Raw genomic sequence first — 16,512 nt, 5'->3', positions numbered from 1 at the left:
AATTCTAAAACTGATATTGATATTAATTACGGTGGGCTACACGCCTCTCAATAATTAATAGGCTGATTAGTAATAGTTGAAAAGTTAACTATCTAATATTATCTAACCAGCCTTCTAGTTACCACATCTTAGCTGTATTCTGATGTTCTAAACCGTTGACGACGCTATGCGAAAAAAGCGCTCTTCTAACACAAAAACCCCATTTTTAGAAATTGTGTAATGTCTTAGGTGGAACACCCTGTATATTTGTGCATAAGCGCTCGCCCGCCTTGACATTAGATATGGCTGTTCTTATGTCATCGGCTTGCTCTCCACGCGCAGCATGCTTTCTCCAGACAGTCAAGGTCGAAATGGCGTTTCCGGGACAATACTCCGGCAGACTCTTAGACCATACAAGAAAGGGAATGGAATTAGCCTTACTTTGAATAATCCTTCAGCGTGTATGCGAAATGAGCGTACTTTCTTGTAAGCTCAATCTCTTTGTATGTTCTGCCTTGTTGCTACGCTAGAAAATTTACCTACAGCGTCCAAGAGGAAGCACGGAAGAAGACGACAGCAGAAAGTTACCTCCTATACTAAGGTATTATTTCCTTTCCACGTGATATTTTTTTTATCGGGCTGCTTGTGCAAGAAAACTGATTGCACAGCTCTGCCTGTTTCTTTTTTCCCCCCTCTGTTCATCTCCCTCTGTTGCTTAGGGCTTCCTGTGCACACCAGAGAGTTTACGGCGCCTCAGTCTCTGCCGGCTTTCTTGCGCAAACCGCCTTTATCGGGTACTTGAGCTGTTCAGCCCAGGTGGCTGGTGCGTTTCGAAAGGTATTTGTTCACAGCGTTCCATCGTCTGCTCTGAAGTTCCAGATGAAGAAATTTAGAGTTACTGGCCGCCTCCGCATCGCTGAGACCAACGAATGTTTTGCACCTGTTATTGTTTTATTTCAGTCTTCGTTGCGCATTCCCGTCCAGTCCGTACTTTCCATTGTCATTATTTCATCTGCGATTGCCTTACGGTGCATCAAAATATAGGGCCTTTGTAATAGGTGGACACCGAATTGGAGTCGCAGCCGGTTAGGGGAAAGGAAATACCGAAAAGGCTGCTATCTGGTGGCATAGATTTTTGTGTATCTTGCCGTAACTTGCGGCTAGCTCCAGGAACAAAGTAGAACAATGCAGACAAAGGCGCCACCTATGAACGGCGTATTCACTCAGCGACAGCGGAACCCTACAACTGTCCTTTCTCCAAAGGCCGCATCCGGTTCAAAAGCTGTAGACGCAATCATCATTATCATCATCATATTATTATTATTCTTCACCATAGCCTTGTTTCGACCACCGCTGAGCATTTCGCCCTGAAATGCACTGGCCGTCGCGCCTTGAGTGACGTCACAGTTAGCTAACCTTTCAGTTTTAGTGGGCTGAATTACGGTAACTGAGCCCTGTACAGACACACGGTATAACTACAGCTGAAAAGAACCAGAATGATCATCTAGTGGCTTGGCCCTCTGTTGAGGGTGGTGGCAGTACTCGCGTCCTAGCCTAGATATAAAAAGAAAAACAATAAACGGAAGTCAAATATAATGACACAGCGCGACCACGTTTGTGTCTAGATAAAAAAATAGCATGTGGCAGCGCCAGCTGGTGTCCTAGGCTGGCATGCAGCTGGGGTCACGTGCGCAGGGGCAGAGCGAAGAAGTGCGGCACGAGCAGCCGCCGGCATCGTTCGCTCTGGCACAGCGTTGTGTTCCCCCTCGTCGGAGTTGCCCCGCCAGCCGTCCAGCATTGAGCCTGAGGCGAACGGCGACTCGCCGACCGCGGCGGCGGGTGTCGCCGACATGGCCAGCCCCGCGGGCGCGGCCGATGGCCGGGACGAGAAGGCGTCCTCCAACAGCGACAGCAACAACCACAGGGCCTCCATGACCTTCTACTTCACCGCGGTGCTGGCCTACATGCCGCACCTGCTGTTCAGAAAGGTAAACCGATTCCCGCTCGGGGCTCACTTTGCTCTGAAGGACCTGCAAGAAGCTCTTTAGTCCAATCAGTTGCGTCACTCCAGCTCAAAAACTGGAGCGGACGCTTGAGCTCCGCCTTAAGGATACGACGCGATAGCGTTAATGAGTCCATATATGCTGAAGTGGTCATTCTCGACTTAACTTCCATAGATCCCTGGCAGTTCTCATACCACTCCTGGCGCAGCGGTCCAGCGGTTAAGCTACGTGCCACTTCCCTGCGATGGCAGGTGCTGCCACCAGGGGGGATTAATTGTGCGACCCAGGCTGCTCTTCCCGAGCAACCTCTCGTGACCAATCATTTAACTGCCACCTGCACAGTTTGCTCACAATCTGGTGGGCAGGTTGTGATGACGCCAAGGTGTCCCGGGTCCTAGGTGGCTCACCTAGTTTGCTTCTCTGGGGATTTTCCGTGGATTTTTCGCTCAGGGCCAATGATGCCGACGCCGACGACGATGCTGGATTTTCTGGGACACGAGCTCTTCGACGCTGAAGATTTAACCTCTGAGTCTTGGCTCAATCAAAGCGTCATGCAGATTGTGATGGACAGGTTCTGCGATGAGTTTGACAAGTTCTGTAATCAAAAATAGTATATGGTTGGTATCCGGAATTTAACGTCCCAAGGTTGCACACGGACCATGAGGGGCGTGATAGAGGAGGGCTCGGAATTAATTTAGACCATCTGGGATTCTTTACCGTGCGCTGACATCTCACAGCACACGGGCGTTGAAGAGCTGTGGCTGAAATCCCTCCAGAGTGATTTCTCCCACACAAAACCAACGTCAGTGTTGATTCGCGTGGACACACAAGCAGACACTGATGTCTTTCTGCCTCAGCGGTGCTCGGCCGTCGACGCTCTCCTGACGGCAGGAGTGAAGATAGCTAAACGTGCCGTGTGGAACAGCAGAAAACGAATGACATTTATGACAACGCCGGTGGCAAACTGAAGGCGGCATCGCCGAGTTGACTAAGCCTAACTCAGGCCAGCCGCAAGCCCAAACAGGAGGAGCCGCTATCGTCGCTCCATTCCCGTCAGTTTCCCTTTCCGTCGTCGACAAGTGGAGCTTTCGGGGGCCGTCGCCGATTTTTTTGTTGTTGAAAGGACCGCAGTGGACACCGCCAAATCTCAGACTTCCCAACCACGAAGCCGAGCAGAAATACAACGCCTCCCTCGAGTGTCCGTCCTCGGGCCGGGCTCGGCGGACGGCCGGCTGTCCACTTTCATTTTCCCTTCGCGTCTTTTGCGCGGCACTCTTCGAGCGTACCTGTTTGCTTTTTGGTCTCCCTGGGCTGCTTCTCGAGTTCTCTTCAAAAGCGCGCCTCGTGCGAATGGAAGCGCGTTCTGTGTATACTGTCAGCGGCAGTGGGTGCGCCTTCTATCAGAAATTTGAGCAGCGAGGAGCCGCTGTGCGCGGGCTGCGCCCCCCCCCCCCCCCTAGTTCAGGAAAACGTCGTCCTTACTGTGGACTGAAGAACGAGATGGAGCGAAGAACAGGAGAGCAAATGAAAGGCGAACTGGCCGACGTGGAGCCCGGCTCAAAACTGTTTATTCTAGAAGTATAACGCTGAGAAACCGAATCTCGAGAAGTTATTATCAAACGACACGAGTGCGCTAGTTTGAATGGGTGGTAACGCGTTTGGGCCTTGCGCGGCTGATGTATCAGCCGTTGTTTTTGCTTTTACGGAATAATGGGCGCATGTTGTACATATTTTGCTCCTCTTAGCACGCTTGCCACTATGCTGGCATCTGTCGAAACTCATGCTAAATCTTGTATAAGTTCTGTATCGCTCTTAACTTGAAAATTGGATGTTACTAGGCAAAACAGCGGAGTAGATTTGTCAGGGCAACTACTGCACTGGCACTGGTACGTCTTCTGAACTGAAATGGACGAATGTACTGCCGGGACGAGCACTGGATGCTGCTAGTAAAATGCTCCTTCAGTTTTCAGCGCGGAACTACACGGTCGTCTTCCTTTTCATGCTCCCCTTAAATGTGGATCCTCGTCACTGTCTTGTGTTGTTACGATGGCATTCCTTTTTCTGGTACTGCTTCAAGTCACCGCAACGCTGGCCGGCTTTCGGACTTGGTGTCACTTCTAGAAGAAAGCGCGCGCATACTTCTCCTGAAAGACAGCAATAGCTACATGAGAGGCCATTTTAAAAAACACACGGGCGGTTTAGTTTGGGGCTAATCAAGAATAATCCTGCGCTAGCATGGTTAGTCCTGGTTTTGCACGGTTTATCATGATTTTTATGGTTTTGCTTGATTTTAACAGGCTTACTTTGGTTCATATATCATGGGATGTAAGTCTGAGTGATATTGCATCATTTTAAACTTGCACTGCAGTATGATTGGTCATTATCTACATTCATATATCCATGGGACTCCTTATTCAAATCCTGGCGCAGTGGTGCAGCGGTTAAGCGACGGGCCACTACCCTGCGATGGCACAGGTGCTGCCATCGGTGGGGCTTGTGAGACAGACCCAGGGTGCTCCTCCCGAGGAACCTCTCGCTAACAATCATTAATTGAACTGCCACCTGGCACGGTAGGCAGTTTGCTCACAATCCGGTGGGCAGGTTCTGATGACGTCACAAGGTCATGTGACCTAAGTGGCCCACCTACCACACAGGCGCTGGCACCCTGCTCTCCCGGACGAACCAGCCAGACAAACAGACAACGGCTTTTCGGCGCAGTGGAGTCCCTAGTTCTAACGCTCTAAAATGTCAAGTCGCACTCATGGCAGTGTTTCTTGCCCAGACAATGGCGGAACAGCGAGGTTTAAATGCGGAAAATACCAGCGCCGTTCAAGTGTGTTGTGAACTTATGATGTAGGTGGTGTTGACGTGGACATGTACGCATAGCACGTTGTTTGATGTTGACGGGGTTCGACACGACGCGCATCTACCGAGCACTGGCAAGCATGTTCAGCACTTCGTCATCATCTGACTTTCAGCCTGAAACTCCATTTGCTGATTAATGTGCAGTGCGGGAAAGCCCACTTAATTTTCAAAAGGCTCTATTGCAGTGTGCCACAGAACCTTCGAGGTCAGCATGATCGACCCATTAAAACATTCCTGACAATGCCTTTTGAGAAATAGAATTCGCGAATAATAAACTGTTGACTTCCAACTGAGTACAGCCATGCAGCTAAAAAGAGAAGATATACAGCTTTCTCAAATGATCCTAGCTACAGAAAAATTCGTCCGGGACCAGGACGAATGATCATGTCCCAGGGCAACTTTCAGAGGGACGCGAATTCCCCTCGGAGCCGTCTCCGACGTTCTTAATCTCCCCTAACTTTGCACAAGCAAGCTTAATCCATTGTTCTCACTCTTGCGTCGCGAGTTCCCGACCACTTCCGCTCGCTTGCAGCTTCCGGTTCCGTCCGTTCGCTCTGCGTTACTTCCGCTTTGCGATGTCGAGCTCCTGGATGAAGAAGGTGTCGATGCTAAGCTGCTTTGTTTCTTCTTCCTTTGTTCAGCGAAATCGCACCTGCAGTCATGATGCCGTCGCTCTGGCTCTGATCATGATGCGCCACAGTTCCGGCTCTATCGTTAAAACTGCGTTTTCGCTGGTCTTTACCTTCCGCTCGGGTCTTTTACACTTCGCTGTACCGCTTTACTCGCGCAAACTTTTTCTGTTCCGTTTTTTGCCGGTTTAAAGAGGGCACAAAAAGATGAACGGGTAGCTACGCGCATTAGATTATGGAAAGGTGAGCCGGATTCCGTCCGTGGGCGCACCTGGAGACGCCTTGAACGACGCCGCACAGCCCGATAACTGCGAGCCGCGCAGCGATGCGCCCAAACATTCACCGAGAGTCTCTGGAGTTTAGTGACCGGAAGAGAGGAAATGCTGCTACAGCCGCTTCGGGCCAAGATCCGAAGTGAACGAAGAGAAAACTGCGGTGACGTGGACGTGGGCTTTGCGTTCGGAAATCCTTCACTGCACGATGTCGAATTTACGCGAAGATAGTGAGCATAGTTAGCGGAGTAGCTGCTGCGGAAGCTGCCGGCGAAAGAAGCTCCGCGGGCGACTGTGAAAAAAAGAAAGAAAAAGAAAGAAGAAGAAGAAAGAGAAAGAAAGAAGAAGAAGAAAGAGAAAGAAAGAAGAAGAAGAAAGAGAAAGAAAGAAGAAGAAAGAGAAAGAAAGAGAAAGAAAGCAAGGAAGGAAGAGAAAGAAAGCAAGGAAGGAAGAGAAAGAAAGCAAGAATGAAAGAGAAAGAAAGAGAAGGAAGGAAGGAAGGAAGGAAGGAAGGAAGGAAGGAAGGAAGGAAGGAAGGAAGGAAGGAAGGAAGGAAGGAAGGAAGGAAGGAAGGAAGGAAGGAAGGAAGGAAGGAAGGAAGGAAGGAAGGAAGGAAGGAAGGAAGGAAGGAAGGAAGGAAGGAAGGAAGGAAGGAAGGAAGGAAGGAAGGAAGGAAGGAAGGAAGGAAGGAAGGAAGGAAGGAAGGAAGGAAGGAAGGAAGGAAGGAAGGAAGGAAGGAAGGAAGGAAGGAAGGAAGGAAGGAAGGAAGGAAGGAAGGAAGGAAGGAAGGAAGGAAGGAAGGAAGGAAGGAAGGAAGGAAGGAAGGAAGGAAGGAAGGAAGTAATTGATTAATTAATAGATTCGTGCCGTTTTTCCTAGCTCTTCTTGGGCTTCATATGTTTGGTTTTCTTTACCAGCTAGCAACGCGCATCTAGCGACGGGTTGTCTCTTGACGTGCTTCCTTTGCTATCTTCATCCTCAAATAAAGTGGGATTAAGTGCAGAAGCAGAACCTGTAAAATCGCATTTCTTCACTCAGGTGGCTCATTTTACGTTCCGGCTGTGAAAATGTGCTTGATATGGTATTTGACAAAAAAAAATTTCCATACTGCATATAGTTCTCTAGAAAAGCAAAAATAAACGCTCTCACAGGACGCAGGTTTACGTTTAGCAAATACTACTAGCATCAGCGCTTACGAACTTGCCCTGTTCAGAATTGAGCTTAAACTCGTGATGTAGCAAGTACGGCATCCTTGTTTGCTTTCTTTTGTCCTAAAAAAGCTGTAAAATAGGTTACCGCACCTGGAGAGGTAACGCCAACCTCAGGATCTTCTCCTTATATCACGTCAAGTTATATGTTCCTGATTTGACATGGCATTGTGGCTGATTTATGATGTCACGGTTATGACAGATTGCAATAGAATAATAAAAGATGCAGCGTGACAACAGTCACGAAAAGTGCCACATAACGCCAACCTCCACTGTTCCGAAGGAAATGGAAAATCTGGGGAAAATCTCAAAAGAAGGGAATAAAGGGACTAAAGGAACAAGCTATGTACAGAGCGAGAGTAACAAAAGAGTGTGAATTCTCATAGCAAAAAAAAAAAAACAAAATAAGAAAAGGGTGGATGTCAGAGCAAATTCTGCAGCATGAAACGAGACGTAAAAGTAAAAGACGCGAGGTAACTAACAAGCAACTAGGTAACAAGTTTTAGTTTGAACCAGAACTCCATCAGACAGAAGCAAGACGCTGACGCATGACGCCTCTAGCCGGGCAGACAGACAAGCGCGCGTTATTAAACTTGCCCGGTGCGTGCTGTTGTGCATATTTCAGATTATTTTCCAACACATTGAACCACCGCAACTTCCTCGACGCCCTACTCGCGTATACGTAGCACATGCGCCTCGCGCACATACAGGAGATGCGGTGTCCCAGCTCTTGCGAAAAACCGCTGGGACGAGAGAAATGTTTCAGGAGAGGAGGCAATTTTTTTATCCAGAGTAGTAATGCTCACTAGAGACAGGCTGAAGGCGTCCTCTTGCGCCACACATCTATTTATTATTTCTGTTTATTTATTTTTCTTGTTTTACTTCGGCTCGCGCTCTGTTTCTTCGTGCGTGGCTTCTCCGTTGTACACAAAAGCTTGGAAGAAAGCACGCTTGACAGGGCTCGGTCTATGCAGCAGTGACCGCTCTTGGCGCTCACGCTGGGATGGGCAGCCCTTCGCGCGTCCAGAAGGAAGAGCGAACTCGCAGTGGTGGCCGCAGAGGACAAGGAAAAAAGCGAGTCCCGTTGTTCCTTGTTTCGCTGGTCCTCTCCGGCCTCTCCATAAGCTCTTGTCCGCAGCTCCAAAGAAGGGACGGGTGGCACTGCGCTGCTTGGCTGCTTCCTTTTTTGCTTACCTTTTGAACGCGCTTTTTTTATTTTCTAGGCAACCGCTTTTAGCCTATCATACCACCACACGGTTCTTCTCTGCGTCTGACTAGCACACCAGGGACTGGCAGTCTCCGAGAAGTGCTGATTGTCACTTAACGTCATTACCGTTGCTTACACCTGCTTCGTAATCAGGTTTAGTCATGGACAAAAATTTGGGGGATGTGAATTCGCGGAAAGTAATTAATTTCTGTGCGGTCAGTCAAAATAGGTCAATGAAATTTACAGACTCGTCAGGAGACATGTGTGCTCCATCGGAGAGAACAAATACCAGCTGACTGGCTATAGCGATGCAGCCCGGGAATATTTTTTTTTCGCAAGTCTACATCTCACCGTTCTATGGTGCTGTTATTTCGACGCGCGATCCGTTCTTTGGCTGATTAACCATGCAGAATACTTACAGCATGACAAATAGAAGTTGCCTACGCCACTCTATCGAATAGCAACATAGATAAACCTCGGATGAACTTTTCTTATTTTATGTTAGAAGTTGAGGAAATATGCAGTGGTTTATGAATTTAGGGTGCCGAAGTGGCCCGTTCGCGTGAATTCATCTCTTACGCACTTCGTTGCTCTCTGTCTCATGAGCCTCGCGCAAGACAGGATTCTGTCACAGTAGAGCACCGGTATAAAACTTTCTGTGAGACCTTGAAAGCTCATAGACACCGATCACAGGCTTCGTACGTATATTAAACCTGATGGGTTACTCTCAAAGACTTTATTCAGCTCTGGCTTCTTGTCAGACGAAAATTACTCCGCTTTGAATTCACACTGGATGGGAAGAGAACAAAAAATTGGAGAGTGACAAAAAGTTAAAGTAAATATATAAAAGAGGAAATTGCAGCAAGGCTAAGAATTTCATTTGAAAATTCGAAATGACGAAGTATGAACGAAAGTGACTCCAACCAAAGCCTCCAAGAGACTCCATGTTTCTAAGCCGTTTATTGGAAAAGACTGCGGCACGGTGCTCCGTGATGCCGGTCAGTCAAGTGGCATAAGAAGCGGATGTATGCAGGTAGACGGCGTTCAGTGACCTTCATTTGGTCCCGCAAGTAATTTAAATGTGCCACGACTAAGAAAGAAAAACGCTTTTTTAATGGAGGCATGTTTTCAGTGTGCTGGTGAAAACCGTTGTTGGTAATTATGTTGGGATGAGAGATTTTTTAGGGGATCATTGTAGGCCGCATGTCGTGGTGTATCGTTCTACGGCTTCGGCCGCCTGCTGTAGGCGATCTTGCTTGTCGGTGTCTCAGCTATTGCTTGTCCGACTGGTCCGACTGGTTAACCAATACTTTGTGTGTGAATTACTCCCTGGTTACTGACACTGAAAAACGGGGCCCCCCTCGAAGAGGTTGACAGAAGTCGTCACCGTCGTTGCGTTTTACGTACCCGGGTACATTTTTGCCAAAAACATTTTAAATGAAGAATGGTTTAGGAACGGGATGACTGGAAAAAGAGGTAACCGACTTCATTTTCTCTAAGAGGTGAGAAGTTTCGCGCACATGCTGCATGTCCGCGCCGTGTTATCAGACGTATACAAAGCTCCAAACGAGTCTAGTTGGCGCGATTGCGTGATGTTAGAACTACGTTTCACCCCAGTGTTCGTGCCGTCTTTTCGTCTTGTCCCGTTTTTTTTAAACATTGTAACATCGTTGTAGTTAGCCGTATCAAGAGAACGCAGATGAAACAGGGGTAGGAAAATTCCTTATATTACCACTGTCCAGCATATCTAGACTTGAGCGGCAATCCTCCCGTAGCGGTCGGAGGAAAGTCAATTGAAGCGGTCTATTGTTGTCATGGCAACGGTATCCAGCTTGAAAAATTTCATCCGTGGGCAGGATTTCAACCACCTTCAGCGATAACAAAGCAGCGCCGGTTGCCCGTTCCTAAAAAATTCGGCTATCGCCTCAGCTGCGTGTATGTCCTCAATTTATTATATTTTTAAACATCGTCTCCTTTAGTCACCAGACGCGCTGAAGTAGTTGAAACCGAAACTAACCGGAGTTTCCTACCCCTGGAAAAGCTAGTGGTGTCCTGCTCGCGTTACAGACGGAGTTGCCACTGTTAGTCTGTTTCGCTGGCCGCCTCTTAACGCTTCGCCTGCACAGCGCCTCAAGCCTGTGATAGCTAGCAGCATCTCCCGACGCTTCACCAGCAACCTCCACATCACATTCGCATTCCTTCCCTTTTTCGTTACAGGACGCATATCTGTGACTTTTTGTTTTTTGCTTGTGCTCGTCTAAAACTACTTGTAGACCGCTCTGTTATTGCTGTTCTTTGTAGCATTGCGCCAAAACTTGTAGAGTGGCGTCACGTTGCGGTCGACAGAAGAGCGTCACTGCGCTTATATATCTCATTCTTGCTCTGGCAAAACCTAGCGCACCGAGATCGTTCTGCTTTGTCGCCGACACCTGCTCAGCGAGCACTTGCGCCCCATCGCTAACGCGTCCTGCTTTGAAGCCAAGCTCGCCTCGTTATGACCCCCCCCCCCCCCCCCCACCTCCCTCCTCGGCTCGCGTTCTCACAACGTGCGCCTCCGTCTCGTCTTAAAAGGCGGCTTCATTTTTGTCTTCCGATGCTGCGCACGGTGCTTGTCGCCCCCTATTCTCACCTTGGCGTCCCGCCCCACGAGGAGGCGAGCGCGCGCGCGCCCTGGGCGTCGTTTTGCTAATGAAGTGCGCTAATTACGCTCCCGGATAACGTCGCCAGGAGGAGGCCGACGCGGTGCTTCGGTCTGCCGCTGCCACCGCTGCTGCTGCTACTGCTGCTGGGTCTACGCTCCGTTATTAATGCGCATTGCGCTTACCCTCTTGTTTTCTGCGGCGTCCTGCGCGCTTCTGCATGCTCTGGGACGCTGAGCGAGAAGGCATCCGTGTCGTCCGCTGCCTCTGCAGCCCTGACGTGAATAGCAAGGGTTTCGCATGGCGCCGTCGAGGTAAAAAAAAAAAACTGCTCCAGTGGTCTTCCCTCGAGCGTGGCGTTTCCGTTAGGTCCCAACACGCACTCAGGGCCAGTGAATGCGTACTTGTGCCGTCCAGAAAGCTGCATGCGTAAGCTTTGCGCGTATATGCTCTGCGAAAGGGTCTGTCAGTTGAGCTGATTGGGTCGTTCCTGCCTTTTATCTCTTCGCCTTACAGGGTCGGAGGAAAAAACCCGTACGGAATGCATGCTTTTTCATGTCATGAAATGGCATTTTAGAATTCCCATTGTTCCGGTTTCCAACGAAGATGTACTTCTTTGCGAGCACCGTTCATTCGTGGCGTCGATTAAACGCATAATTTGGCACTGCATACAATTTAGTAGGCTGCCATGTTTTTCAGTAGCCGCAGCGAGTCCACAAATGTTGGTCTCTCTCAAAGAAGAGGGGACAGTTCGCTGCAGGCGCCTCCTCCTTTGCTGTGTCTCACCCGTTGGTGATTCCAGGAGCACAATAGCGTGTGTACTGTTTGTTTGCGTTCGAAACTAACGTGTAAAATAGTGTTCCAAAATATTTTTCCGGCTGTCTTGTTTTTGTTTTTGTCATTGAAGACACTCCTTGTTACTGTTCAGTCGAGCAAGGGGCTAAATTGAAGCTGAATGCTTTTTTTATGCCGCGACTCTTATAGGAAGGGGGCACTAATAAAATTTTCCGAAAAAATGGGAAGACGTTAGCTCACTCTCTGCTGGAAGTGGCTAAACCTTATTTGGGCTCGGGTCGAAGCTCTAAGTGTCTGCTGGCATTAATAAAAGCAAATAAAGAATGGCTGCAGTGGATATCTTAGCCGTGCGACGAACAGCGCCATCAACAGGCCACCCGCAGCGCCCTTCCTCCTCCACGCCGCGCTCCCATGTCTTGAAGTCGGAGGCGAGGTACTGCAGCTGCGAAAGAGAAGGCGCGGAAAACGAAAAAAAAAAACAACTGCACACGTGTAGCGGCCGGCGTCGATATATAGGGTCGCTCTCGGCAGTAACACCCGGAGCTGCGTCCGGGCTTCGGTCGCTCGACGGCCGCAGTTCCCTCCCCGTTGACCCCCGGCCTGCTGCGCCAACGCGTTCGCCTTCCGGCCTCGGCGTGTTGTTGTCGGCAGGGGAGCAATGTGTTACACGAGCAGCCTTTCCCTGGCTTCTCCTCAAAGGGCGCCGCCACTCCAGCCAGCCCCGATCGCTGGGGCAACAGTGGTCGGTATGGGATGCCCTCCCCCTTGCCCTCGTCACCGCAGAGAGAGTTGCGCAAGCGGGTCGGCGCGGCGTCTCTCCTAATGCGCGCCTCTCGGCCGCCGCCTCCTACTCTTTGGCCAAAGTGCAGAGCTGTTTTTTTTTTTCGAGGGGGGGGGGGGGGGGGGGAACCAAGGAAAGAAGCTTCGGTTGAACTTGGAAGCGAGCCTGCGCATTGTTACGATCAAGCACCGGTTGCCTAACGACGATCATCAATGCAGTAACCAGCCTTACTTCGCGATGCATACCGCGTCGCTCTTAGTCGTTCGGGGCGCGTTGCCGTATTGGCGCAGGGACGGAAATTCGAGCAGCGTTCTAATTTGAAGTATACAGTCAGTTTCTTTCTTTCTTTCCTTCTTTCTATCTTTCCTTCTTTCTATCTTTCCTTCTTTCTATCTTTCCTTCTTTCTCTCGTTCCTTCTTTCTCTCGTTCCTTCTTTCTCTCGTTCCTTCTTTCTCTCCTTCCTTCCTTCCTTCCTTCCTTCCTTCCTTTCTTCCTTCCTTCCTTCCTTCCTTCCTTCCTTCCTTCCTTCCTTCCTTCCTTCCTTCCTTCCTTCCTTCCTTCCTTCCTTCCTTCCTTACTTCCTTTCTTCCTTCCTTCATTCCTTCCTTCCTTCCTTCCTTCCTTTCAACGGTGTAATCGGGAACTGTCACCGAATAACGATAGGTAATCTTTGGTTAAAGGCGTGAAACACGCACAAACTTAAGGAAGGCAGACGGGATTGAGCGCCACTGAACTGCTTTATCCGGACGCACGGTGTAAGATATACTTACACCGTGCGTCCGGAGGCGAAACGCCTAAATATATATCCGTCGTACACGCAAAGAACACCATCATGCCCCAGGTTTGGTATGATAGCGAACGGGTGAAATAGTTGTTCTCGGCCTTATACAAATATATGGACCGAATAAAGCAGTTGTGAGTGGCGCTCAGTTCCGTGTACCTTCCTTGTGTCCGTGTTTCTCGCGCCTTTAACCAAAGATGAACAGTTACCAACTAGCCCAACAAGACGTTCTTTCAAATATGGGTAGGATTATTCGTGGAGACCGGCATAGCTGCCTGGAAAAAGCAGCGTTGCATTGCACTTCGCACTGATGTGCAATTATTTGTTCACAGTCTAAACAGGCGAAACGCCGACGACGAGCTGGCGTCTCCCTCAGGTGTCCTGCAGAGAGGATAGATCTTAGTGTAGCTTACACTCTTCCACGCTCACTGCCATGCTCCGTTAAAAGGGACCTTTTTGGCTGAGCCCTCGCCGACTGCTTGAAAATTCGCCACCCCTCGGAGGGCTCCGCTCGCCACTTCCGGCACGCTTTGTCGAAGACTGACACCCCGTGCTTGCCCGCCGTGGAAAAATCAGCCTCGAAATTTCTGCGATCTCTCTCTGCTTTCTCTCCACTTGCGTGTCCTTGCTCCAAGCCTGAGGTTTCGCCAAGTTTTACTGGACAGTCACGGTGCTGGCAGCGCAGTCTTCCATTCGTTACGCGCTACCAAAGCTGGACTTCTGAGAAGCCTTTCTTTCTTTGCGACAGCACGAGCGAACAGCCGAGAGTATATCGGGTATGTACGGGACATGTGTGCTTTCGCGTTACATTGTTGAGTTAGGTGCAGCGAGACGAAAAGTTCACTGCTAGCGTATGCAGTACCCATTCGCAACAAATATAGAGTATAGAAGAGCTCGATGTAAAGTAACGTTGACCCTGTATGCGCCAAGAGTGTTAAAAATGACAATGATGCCGAACAATTTCTTTAAAATGCAGCTTCACGACGAGATCGTCCTCCGTGCGGGATCATGTGGGCAGTTGCATATTAAAGTTTTTAACACCCCATGCAACTCTGCTTGGGAACGTCGCGACGGCAGCGACATAAAATAGCTTCAATGACTGCGCAAAGGTTTCTGATTACGTCAGTAGTCATTGGCTTCTATCGGAAGGTTCAGCATCTAATGGTTGGTCAAGAAAGGCCTCCGCAGTAGCTCTAGGCGCGAAAGATGCGGAGGCGGATGCTATCACGCACTCCGTGCGTCGCAAACACAGCACTAACATTCGGCCAAAATGAGGGCAAGTGCCCTCAAAATCATTTTCTTTTTTGAAAGTCATAGGTGGTGACAAAAATCTCACTGTTCATGACTTCTGTGCTGTGTTGAAAGAGTATAACGCGTCACTAACGACTGCCAATCGGCGCTCCCTGCTGACCGTCTCACAAGGACGGCAGCGTTCGTGTAAATGACTAGCGGCCAGCATTTCACCACCTTCACGACTGGGCTTTGTTCTGTACGTTGTGTTTCGGTCTTATCTTGACTAAATAAGCCTTTTGAAGCAGTAGCTTGATTTGACGCCTCTTGGACAAGAGAGGAGGCACAGCGCGATAGTCAGAACAGTGGGAATGGTACTGTCTTCTGGCGGCCGAAAGTTTTACACCCTAAACACGAGTACGCCTACATGGGAGTAAAAAAGGGAGTAAGCTGTCCTCTCTAGCGCACATCCTTTCATAAAAGGAAGTGCGCCAGAGGGCAGCTTACTCCCATTTTTACTACTTTCTGCTTAGAATGCACGACGCGCCACAGCGCTCGAATAAGGGCCGTCTTGTTCGACTCCTAAGCTGGCTGAGTGGCGGGGCCGAAGCTTCTCTTGTCTTCAACAGTTTCGCCACGAGAAAACAAGCGGGTCGCGCAAGGCACAGATAATTTGAGAAACACGCATCCCGTGAGGCTCTGTCCTTTCAACTCTTCGACGACAGGCTTTTGTTGAGACCGCTTGTTCAATTCTTTCTTCGTTTACTGTCTATTTTTTGTTATGCACTCCTGGGCCAATTTTGCAGCCCCCCCCCCCCTTTTCCGTGTCAGGGAGAACGACATTGCGCTAACGGTATAGGCTTGTCGCATATCCCCTCTCTGTCTGATCCCCTCTCTGTCAGGACAAGTCCGAAAGGAATAAATTGACTCCCATCAAAACCGTATAACTTGGCTGTCGAGCGGCTTTGCCGGTACGGATAAAATATTAGTTGGGTTTATGGCATGCTCTTCGGATTCTTTATGGCCGCTGTCCACACGAACGAGAACGAATATGAGATAAAAACTACAAAACATTGGATCTTGTCAAAGTTTTAGTGTTTCTTATTTATACAATTCTCTGATGAAGGGTGCAGTCTGGTGCTAAGCATGTTTCAGCCCTCCTAAATCCTTAATAAATTCATGGCTTCCGAATTGAAGATTAACGGTTCATGATTTCGCTGTTCCTACCCGTGCTTAATTTTATCCGTGGAAGCTGTAAGCTTAGTGAGCTCAGTTCTGTAGGAATGTCCGGCGACTGAAGGACACTGCATAGCTCTTACGCCTCAGGAAGTCCGTAGAGGTGTGTCACTCTAGAAAAGAGCGCCTTCGACAACTTAACGATGTCGATGGCAGCTCAACAATACAGCACCTGCCATACCCCTCCCTCTTTTTTCGGATGGCATGGCAACCGAAAAAATCGCTAAATCAGTAGCATTGTTTTATCTTCCTTTTGGGACTCGGAAAATTCATCAGTGCAACTTACTATTCACTAGTGATCGTACAGATGTGTGTTACCAATGCAGTGTGGATCAAAATTGTGATGGATTCACTGCGCCTGTTATGCAGTCGAAGCGTGTAAGAACTGAGACTACGACATCGCGCTCAACAGCAGTGTGCCTGAATTTTCGATTGGCCTGGGGAAAATAATCCACTGGCGCTGGTCGCCGCGAACTGGGGTTTGAGCTCTGCATTGCGATAAATTAGCTTCGGAACTTGAACTTCTCTGTATTTTTGTCTTTTTATATAGCATTGCAGCAGCATTTACATGGCGGTTAAACGATGTCAGCTGTGGCTGAGTAATTCTTGGTGCAATAATTTCTTTTTAGGAAACTTCAGATTGTCGTCTCTTCTCTGTACTGCAGCCGAGACGACTGACTGATATGACGCGAAGCGAATGCGAAAAAGTCGACTATAAGCCGTTAACGGTGACATCCGGAAAGTGTTTTATGACAGTTAAGACTGTCTGAGAAGCGTTACGCTGGCGGCGCGCCGATCCGGCACAGGAATGGCGAAGGAGTATTAGTAATCCTTGTCTGGTGCATTTTTTTTTCAACGTGCGCTGAGTTCACGAAGGAAGACACAA

At 49.1% G+C, this 16,512-nt stretch overlaps 1 protein-coding gene across 3 annotated transcripts in view; it reads left to right on the top strand.

The window, feature by feature from the left end:
- LOC144126124 (high affinity cAMP-specific and IBMX-insensitive 3',5'-cyclic phosphodiesterase 8B-like) overlaps window positions 1-16,512 on the top strand; it is a 239,330-nt gene that overhangs the window by 195,833 nt on the left and 26,985 nt on the right. Inside the window, exon 1 of one of the 3 annotated variants that reach the window (XM_077660089.1) lies at window positions 1,737-1,967. The exons of the other annotated variants lie outside the window; for them this stretch is intronic. Within the exon in view, the coding sequence (XP_077516215.1) occupies window positions 1,830-1,967 (138 nt within the window). The 5' untranslated portion in view covers window positions 1,737-1,829. Of the gene's footprint in view, window positions 1-1,736; window positions 1,968-16,512 lie in introns of those variants that run through there. 3 annotated transcript variants of the gene reach the window in all.

The sequence above is a fragment of the Amblyomma americanum genome, chromosome 3, assembly GCF_052857255.1.
Source record: "Amblyomma americanum isolate KBUSLIRL-KWMA chromosome 3, ASM5285725v1, whole genome shotgun sequence".
Classification (NCBI taxonomy): Eukaryota; Metazoa; Arthropoda; class Arachnida; order Ixodida; family Ixodidae; genus Amblyomma; species Amblyomma americanum.
Note: the sequence above shows the minus strand (reverse complement) of the source record. Positions and strands in the feature narration are given on the sequence as shown.